Here is a 9,223-nt window from a genome sequence, read left to right on the forward strand (position 1 = left end):
GCTGGGCAAAGCAGAGCCCCGAGGGTGGGTGGAAGCTGCAGAGCCTGGAACAGGGGACTCTCAGGACCTGGGTGATGCTGTTTAGTGAGGCCCTTCCCCAGGCTGGCTGCCAAGCAGACCTGGCCACGGGGGAATGTGGAGGTCATCATGGTGCTGGCCTTCATGGCCAGCAAGGCTATGAGGTCTTTGCTGTCCCCCTACCACTAGTCTCTCTCTGGCTGGAACCAAGATGAAGAACCAAGATGGAGATCAAGCACTGGCTGTCCAGCCCCGGGCTCTGCTCCCCCTTCAGCCCCTTCTGGGAACCACAAGAATCTGGGACCCGGTGTCCTGGCAACATGATGAATGCACACACAACTCTGGTATCTGTTTTAAATTATCCATTAAAATAAGTACAGTTCTGGAAAAAAAAATAAGTACAGTCCTGGAGTTGGTTGGGTGGGGTAAACAGTAGGACGGCAGAGACCTAGGCGGCCCTTTTCCAAGGCCTGGGTTCCAAGGAAGAGAGCAGGAGGTGGGAGGGGGCAGCCCCTGGGTGCTGTTCTTGGCCTTCTCTGGGAGACTGAGGCCTGTTGTTTGCATCAAAGACCCCCTGATTGGTTTTTAAGGCAGATAAGTTGGAACAGGACATAAGGGAAAGAACCCCAGATTCCTGACCCTGTCCCAAAATCATGAGCATAAAGGAGCTTCTCTAGGAACCCAGGCATACTCTCCCCGCCTTTCCGAGATGCAGCGTTGAATGGGCGGCCCACATGTGGAGCGGGTAGGGGTGACTCATTACTGGGAGGCGAGGGGGGCCAGTGGTGGAAGAAGGGTGAGTCACTCGATGGGCACCACTCAGCCCGCCCCGCTCCGCTTCCTAGCCCTGTGGTCCGGCCCACTCCCTTGCTTTGCACCCACTTACCCCCTCTTTGCCCACCCACTGTCATCCCTTGGCTCTGCCCTCTACCCCAGAAGGCTTGAGGCACTGGGGACAAGCTTAGAGCTAAGAGAGCTGAGCAAGCAGAAACCAAGACCAGAGCCCCACGCAGACTGGGGTGCTCACGAGAGGGTGCGGTCCTGCCCCTTTAAGAGCAGCGGCCCCGCCCCCTGCAGAGGAGGACCTATTAGAGCTGGGCCCCGGCGCCTGTGACTCAGTGTTCGCGGGAGCGCCGCAGCAACACCGGCCAACCGAGATCCCGACGTCCGACTGCGTCCGGCCCAGATCTCCGATCCGGTCGGAGCCAGCCGCCCGCGCGCTCCGCCCCCGAGCAGCCTCTGCCTTCCGTCCAAGCCCCGCACCCTTTCTGGGACCCCTGCCCTTCGGGCAGCGCTGCCACCCTGCCGGCCATGGAGACCCCGTCCCAGCGGCGCGCCACCCGCAGCGGGGCGCAGGCCACCTCCACCCCGCTGTCACCCACCCGTATCACCCGGCTGCAGGAGAAGGAGGACCTGCAGGAGCTCAATGACCGGCTGGCGGTCTACATAGACCGCGTGCGCTCGCTGGAGACGGAGAATGCAGGGCTGCGCCTTCGCATCACCGAGTCGGAGGAGGTGGTCAGCCGCGAGGTGTCCGGCATCAAGGCCGCCTACGAGGCCGAGCTGGGGGATGCCCGCAAGACCCTCGACTCGGTGGCCAAGGAGCGCGCCCGCCTGCAGCTGGAGCTGGGCAAAGTGCGCGAGGAGTTTAAGGAGCTCAAAGCCCGGTGAGTGCAGCCAGGTGGCGGCGTGCTGGGCGCGGGCGTGAGGGCGGTGGACGGCGCTCTGGCCGGCCTGCTCCAGGAAGGGCGCCGAGGGCCCCGGGCAGCCGATAACTTTGCCAGTCCCCTCCCTCCTGGGAACTGCCCCCAGCGGGTGACTGGAAGCGCTTAGGGAATTTTCAAGACCGCACAGAGAGGGCAGGGGGTCTCCGGGAGAGGGTAGGCGGGGACATCGCGGGTAGGTAGGGGCTGGTGGCTGGCCCTCAGTCTGTCAGGGTGGGATTTGACAGCTCTTTGGAGCCGCGAGGAGGGGCTTGAGCAACGCAGAACAGGCCCTACCGGGTCTCTGAACTCTAGACACCCAGAACACATGGGGATGGGTGAAAGGGTCGCGTTAGAACTTTCTTGGCAGGCTTGGCACCGTGCCAACTTCACCCAGGCTGGCTCTGAATACATGATACCCAGTGAGACAGAGTCCTGGCATCTGTCCAGTGGGCAGAGAGAGGTCACCAAGGCAGGGTGGCCCCCTTTGTCCTCTGCAGAGGGTGGAGTGGTGACCCCTTTGGCGTGATCTTTTCCTGGCTTCCTCCTAAGGGTTGGGAAGCTCTCCGTCACTCACCATGTGTCTGGGATCTTTCTTGGATTTGGTCAGGCCCACCAGAACAGCTCCAGGAGGGGCTGGGGATTTAGCTCAGCGGCAAAAGCACCTGCCTGGCAAGCGCAAAGTCGTGAGTTCGGTTCCCGGTACCGGAGAAAAACCAAAAAAAAAAAAAAAAAAAAAACAGAACAGCTCCAGGAGATCGTCTCCTCCGCAGCTCCCACAGCCCTTGGCCTGCCTGGCCCAGGAATGCAAGTGAGGGGGGAGACCAAGGGCAGCGCTGGGCCCAGGAAGTTGTTATGGCCGGGTCTGGGGCACCCCATCCTCCTGGCCCTCTACCTGATATTTTTGAGAGTCAGGGGCTCTGCCCTTCCCTCCCTCCACTGTCATTTTCCCAGCCAAGCCCTAGCAATCTTTGGTCTGGCCCATCCTCTTGGCGGTTGATGTCTTGATCTTTGCCTTATTAAACTGCTGGAGTACAGTGACATTTTTGAAATCCAGCCGTTGGAAGCTTCAGGCCACTCCCACTACACCCATCCCTGCCCCACCCTACCCCACCCTACTTGACTCCACCTTCTTTTCTCAAATGGCCTTTGGGAGTCTGGAAGGTTAGGCCCTTTCTTTCCATTGCCCAGTGATTTGGTTTTCTTCTCCTGTTCCCCTTTTCTCAATGGAAACTTAGGGTAGAGAGTGCTGGAGATCCCTAAGTAACTGTGGGCTTTGACTTCCCTTCTTTTTTTTTTTTTTTTGTTTTTTTTTTGTTTGTTTGTTTGTTTGTTTTCTCCTGTACCAGAACCGAACTCACGACCTTGCGCTTGCCAGGCAGGCGCTTTGCCCCTGAGCTAAATCCCCAGCCCCGCTTCTTTTTTTTTTACTTTGCAGAATCTTCTCCAGATTCTTGCTCCTCCTAGAGCCGCAGCCGGGTGTGGTGGTGCACTCCTGTAATCCCAGCCTTCAGGAGGCTGAGGCAGGAGGATCATTGCAAATTCGAGGCCAGCCTGGGCTACAAAGTGAGCTCAAGGCCAGCCTAAACTGCATAGTGGGACCCTGCCTCAAAAAGACAAAAAAAAAGGAACTTATGTAACCCTGATTGGCCATTCTTACCCTTTACCAGCCCCCAGCCTCAGGTGGTGGCACAGCAGATCCCACAGCCTCCTGATATGAATGGAAGTTGTGTAGGGAGATAGATTCAACCTTTTTCTTTTTTTGTACCAGAGATAGAAAGTAAACACTTTAGCAGTGAACTATATATCCCCAGCCAGGTTTTTGATACAGAGTCTCACTAAGTTACTAAATTGCCTATGCTGGGCTCAAGCTTTCCATCCTCCTGCCTCAGCCTCTCAGAGTGCTGTGATTACAGGTGTGTGCCACCACATCCGGCTTCTGGCCCTTTTTTTTTTTTTTTTGAGCTACGTCTTGGCCCTTTTTTTTTTTTTTTTTTTTTTAATTTTGAGACAGGGTCTTGCTAAGTTGTTCAAGCTGGCTTCAAACTTGCAATCCTCCTGCTTCAGCCTCCTAAGCGACTGGGATTCAAACTTCATGCCCACTAAAAGGGATCATTTGTCTTTTCCCTTAAAAATATGAACAGTGTAACAAGACAGACAGGAAGTAAGGTAGGGCAGGCCCAGTAAGTGAGTGAATAGTATTTTAAACTAGTCCCCTCAGTAATCTGAACTCCCTTGCTAGCTGTATGAAGGACATTATTAGCAGATCTGGGGAAAACACTGTTTGGGGCATAGGCCGAGGGAGTCTATAGCCTCTTGCTTACCAGGCCTTGCCAGTCTGTCTTCTCTGCCTCATGGTGCAGCTGTCCAGGCCTGGGACACCAGGCCAGTGTGTGCGCACGTGGGGGAGAGGCGGGGGTGGTGTGTGTACTTGTTATATTTAGCCACCTGCCTGTCTTCTCTCCCACTGATCCTAAGTGGGGCTGGGCTCCCGGAAGGTGGGGGAGGTTTACACACTTCGACCCCGGGCTGGTGGATGGTGAGGTGGAGACCCAAGGGGACTCAGCCTGAGGTGTCTGTCGCCTTCTGTGTCTACAGTAGGAGGAGCCGGGATTGCTTGCCCCTTTTTGTATCTGCTGTGCTCAGGCTGAAGTGGAGAAGGGACCCAGTGGGAGAGTTGGGAAGGAAGGCATCGTCCCAGCCCCTCACAGGAAAAAAGGTGTTGCCTGGTTTAATGTTTAATTAGAGCTCAGAGTTCAGGGCCAGGGGTGGATTTGGGTGCAGAGCTGTCTGTAAGACCCTGGGCAATCCTTGGCCCAGCCCGGATATCTTGACACACCTAGGGGTGCTCTTCCTTGTTGGGCTGGGTTTTAGGCACAAATGGGAAGGTTGCAAGCACCGGGAAGGGGCACTTGGGGCCTAAGCTTGGGGTCTGGGCCCCACCCCAGGCAGGACAGCTGGGTGGATGAGTCAGGTGCTGCCCCCCTTCTGCCAGCCCAGGGTGGCTTTACAAGAGACAGCAGAGGGGCTGGGGATTTAGCTCAGCGGCAAAAGCGCCTGCCTGGCAAGCGCAAGGTCGTGAGTTCGGTTCCTGGTACCAGAGAAAAACCAAAAAAAAGAAAAAAAAAAGAGACAGCAGGAAACAGAGTGGAGATAGCAGATGTCTTAAAAGAGAGGGTTGGGGCTTGAATGTCTGCATCCTTTGCCCTCTCCCCATGGCATCCTAGGGTCCCTTTCCTGCCTCCTTCCGTAGACCCTCTGGTAGTGCCTGGAAGCAGGGCTTTGGACACACGCTGTGCACAAGTCATTAGAGTGCAGTGATCTAGAGTGATAGCTGGGGCTGCAGCACCATGCCGAGGCCTGTGCCTTCCCATGAGGAACTGTGGGAGGAAGGCTGAGTCAGAAATGGGGAGATCCCGGGCCCACAAAGGAGAAGCGCTTCTTTCCCCATCAGGCCCTTGTGCTCGACGACTTCCTGGATTGCCTGCCTGTTTCAGCCCTAGTGCAGACCGGCAGGGAGATGCAGGCTCCTATCAAGACAAGAACAGAGATCATCAAAAAGTAGAGGCAGGGCTGGGGATTTAGCTCAGTGGCAAAAGCGCCTGCCTGGCAAGCGCAAGGTCGTGAGTTCGGTTCCCGGTACCGGAGGGGAAAAAAAAAAAAAAAAAAAAAAGTAGAGGCATGTCCCATGCCAACTAGCAAGGGATGGTAGGTCAGGACTTAAACATGAGCCTTCTGACTTCCCACTGGATACTTTTTTTTTTTTTTTGGTCTTTTTGAGACAGGGTCTTGCTATGCAGTTCAGGCTGGCCTTGAGCTCACTTTGTAGCCCAGGCTGGTCTCGAACTCACAACAATCCTCCTGCCTCAGCCTCCCAAGTGCTGGGATTACAGGCGTGCGCCACCACACCCAGCTGGATACTTTTTTTTTTTTTCCTCTCTGTCCCTCTCTCTCTCTTTGGTTTTGGTGAAACAGGTTCTCACTTATGTTGTTCAGGCTGGCCTCAAACTCATGAGCCTTCTGTCTCAGTATCCCTAGCACCAGGATTACAGGTATGTGTTACCATGGCCAGCTTAAGTTGGGTAGTCCTGTCCTTGACCCTCACTTCTCTACGCTTAGGGATAAATTGAAGACCTGGAGGGGTAATGAGACTCACTCCTGCAGCCTGGAGATTCTGCTGTGGGACTGGTGGCATCTTAATGTTCTGTTCTCCTGCGTGGGCCTGTTAACTCTTGATACCCTTTGTCCCAGCCTGTACCTGGAAAGACCAGGATCCCACTGGGCCATAGATTACGAGACAGAGTTTGGGGAGCCTGGTGATTGTGTGTCTTGAGATTGTTCTGGGACTTCTCAGGAGAACTGTCCGCCTGGATTGTAAGGAGGCTGTGCCCTTTGGCAGGACCATGGATGGATGGAGATGGGGGTCTCTGGGATGCCCTTATCTGAGGGAGCCTCCTCATGTTACTTCCTTAAACTACCCCCTTCCCTGTCCACGTTCTGATAGAGACAGAAGGTACAGCTAAACCAGCGAAACCTGGGGGCTGAGAAGTACTTAAGGAACCTAAGAGAAATGGGAATCATTCCTCACCGGGCTCCTTCCTAGTGCCTGCCCCAGGCCTCTGGGAGTCTGAGGCTTCCTCTTGCATGGGATGTGCCCATTGCCCCCTCTCCTGGTCCTGATTCAGTAGCTCAGGATCAGAGCTGAAGCCAGGGACAGCTGGGGAGACAACTGGTGGAAGATTCCTTTCAGCTACCAACTGTGCCCCTCCTTCCCCGCCTCGCTTCCCCGCTCCCCAGCCCCTCACTACCTCTAGCGGCTGCAGCCGAAAGACCAAGTCTGGCTCCTGGGAAGCCCAGACCCTAGGAACAGTCCCCCCCATTCTCACCACCTGGCCCCAGAATGGTCTGAAGTTAAGGCAGGCTGAGTGCTGATATTCTTGGAGACACCTGGGGAGGTTGTAGACTTTTTCCTGAGAGGCAGGGTGGCCCAGGTAGTGTGAGATAGTGGAAAAGCCCCAGCCCTCAGTGTCCTTAGTTGAGGGCTTAGCCCTGCCTCTAAGTTGCTGTGTGACCTTGACCTAGTCACCTCCCCTCTCCAGATTTCCTCAGCTGTAAAAGAAAGGGGGTTAGAAGAGACAGTCTCCAGAGAACGTTAGGTTTCAAACTAGTACAATGACCCACAAAGTGAAAAAAAAGTCCTTTTTTTTTTTCCGGCTATTTTTTAAAATTAGATTTTATTGGTACATTTTACATATACATAACAATCACATTCATCATAGAGAATTTCTACCTATACATAACTTTTTCTTTTTTTTTTTCTTTTTTTTTTTTTTACAAAACTTTGGGGGAAAAACCCAGTACTTTAAAATACCAAGCTACAGGGCTGGGGATATAGCTCAGTGGCATAAGCGCCTGCCTGGCAAGTGCAAGGTCATGAGTTCGATCCCCGGTATGGCAAAATAAAATAAAATAAAATACCAGGCTATTAGTAGGTAAGTCAAATATAATCAATGTGAATGTAATTAGTAGCCAGGGCTGTCCTCAATAGAACTATTTCCCACAAGCAGTGGAACTAAAAACATTAGTGTTTTTAGTGCACCATGGTGGCGCACATCTGCAATCCAGCACTGAGGAGGATGAGGCAGGAGGACTGCTTTGGGTAACCTGGACTTAGTGAGTTCAAAGCCAGCCTGCACTACAAAGTGAAACCCTTTCTCAAAGCAAACACACACACACACACACACACATACAAAAACAAAACAAAACAAACGCTGGGTAGAGTGGCACATGCCTGTAATCCCAGCACTCTGAGGCAGGAGGATCTCTGCGAGTTCGAGGCCAACCTGGGCTACAAAGTGAGTTCCAGGTCGGCCTAAACTGCATAGTGAAACCCTGTCTCAAAAAGACAAAAACACTAGCACTCTGCTCTATTTCCTGAGACAGTTTGTTTAGTTATCGTGACATTACCCTCCTGGTGTGTGCTGTTTTCCACGCTGGTAGGAACAGTGGCAAGGCGTTCAGGCAGGGGACACGGAGGGCTGGCACAGAAGTGCCTCCCATTGCAAGACCCGTGGAGGGCTAGAAGGGAGCCCCTAGGGAAGGCAGGAGTCCCTGCAGCGGGACACCGCGTGCCTGGAGCAGCGAGCGGCACACGCTGACCTTGACTTGCCTACCTTGCACCCTCCTGCACCCAGAGCTCCCCCAGCCTGGGCTCCCCCTCGGGCTGGGCGGTCAAGTCTAGGCTCTTAACAGCCCTTTAAGAAAGGGGACAGTTTGGAAAGAGGGCTTTTCCCACCCCGCCGTCTGGTTGTGGGAGAGGAAGCCAGACTCCTGCTTGTCAAAGCCAGGACTCTCTGGCGAGTATCCCGGTCCAGCCAGGGGAGCTGAGTCACGGTGGAGCGCAGAGCACAGCGTGGACAGGAGACCGAAGCCGTTCCAGGCCAGGGAGACAAGGCTGAGCGGTGGCTTTTCCTGGATAACTACCTTCAAGTTGCATTATCAAGGGTCGATGGCCTGCATTTGGGGCACAAGTGGAGAGGGCGACACGAATGAGCCCCCGTAGCGCTGGCTCTGGGAAGCTAGAGATTCTTCCCTCAGTGGGGAGGAAGCTGTTGAGGAGGCTCCGGCGCTGCCGCCCCCTGCCGGCTGGCAGCCAGCACTGCATCTTCCCTGGAATGCAGTGGGACCAGAAGTCCTAGGTCCTCCCCCATTTCCTCTCCTGACCTAGGGGGATGGCTCCTACTTTCTCCTAAATACGGGTTACCATGTTGGAAGGTAATGAGTCTCAAGACGGACTGCTGAGTCGCCTCCTTGTGAGGATCCCTGGATGCCCCATCCTGTGGCCAGAGGCCTCCATCCCTCCTGTCTCGGGACATTCTGCCTCCTTGGGCCATCCCTTCCTACCTCCCTGCCCCTGTTTCTCTTGGTCTGTCCCCAGGCCACACCCTCGCATTTTTGTGACAACACAGGAATGACTTTTAGAGAACTAGACCAGGAAGACAGAAAGTGGAGTTTAGCAGGGGACTTTGTGAGGAAAGTTGGAGAGGAAGCCAGGTGAAGAAGCCAGCCAACTGGTGTCCAGGACTCTAGTGCCCTCGCCTCTGGACCCAGCTTCTTCGTACAATGCCACGTTGATACACCCAGCAGCTGTGACTCAGGCCTGGCCCCCTGCCAGGCCCAGCGCCTCCGCTGGAGTTGTGTCTGAACATGTCAGCAGGCCTCTGTCCCCCCTCAGCACTAGTGCCCCCTGCCCCAGTCCCTCCCTTCTCCTGGAATTAAGACCTGGCTTTGTCTTGGGGAAAGACAGCTGGGAGCCTGGCCACTCTCAAAGGAGGTCTGAGAGGCCTCAGACCTGGAGCATGTTTGGCAGTCGCCACACCCAAGAGAGACATGCGAAAGCTGGGCTCTGCCAGCTGTGAGCACATGTGTCTGGGTGGGAAGGTTCAGCCCAGTGCACCTACCATGTGATTTCAAGGTGTAAGACAGCCAGAACTTCACGGGGG

The 9,223-nt window shown here is 54.8% G+C and overlaps 1 protein-coding gene across 1 annotated transcript in view; it reads left to right on the top strand.

Moving 5' to 3' along the window:
- The first annotated feature begins 1,111 nt into the window (after positions 1-1,111).
- The window catches only part of Lmna (lamin A/C), a 20,907-nt gene continuing 12,795 nt past the window's right edge, over positions 1,112-9,223 (top strand). The window contains exon 1 of the mRNA XM_005411648.2: positions 1,112-1,685. Within this exon, the coding sequence (XP_005411705.1) occupies positions 1,330-1,685 (356 nt within the window). The 5' untranslated portion in view covers positions 1,112-1,329. The remainder of the gene's footprint in view (positions 1,686-9,223) is intronic.

The sequence above is a fragment of the Chinchilla lanigera genome, unplaced genomic scaffold (genome assembly GCF_000276665.1).
Source record: "Chinchilla lanigera isolate Chin_1 unplaced genomic scaffold, ChiLan1.0 scaffold00144, whole genome shotgun sequence".
Classification (NCBI taxonomy): Eukaryota; Metazoa; Chordata; class Mammalia; order Rodentia; family Chinchillidae; genus Chinchilla; species Chinchilla lanigera.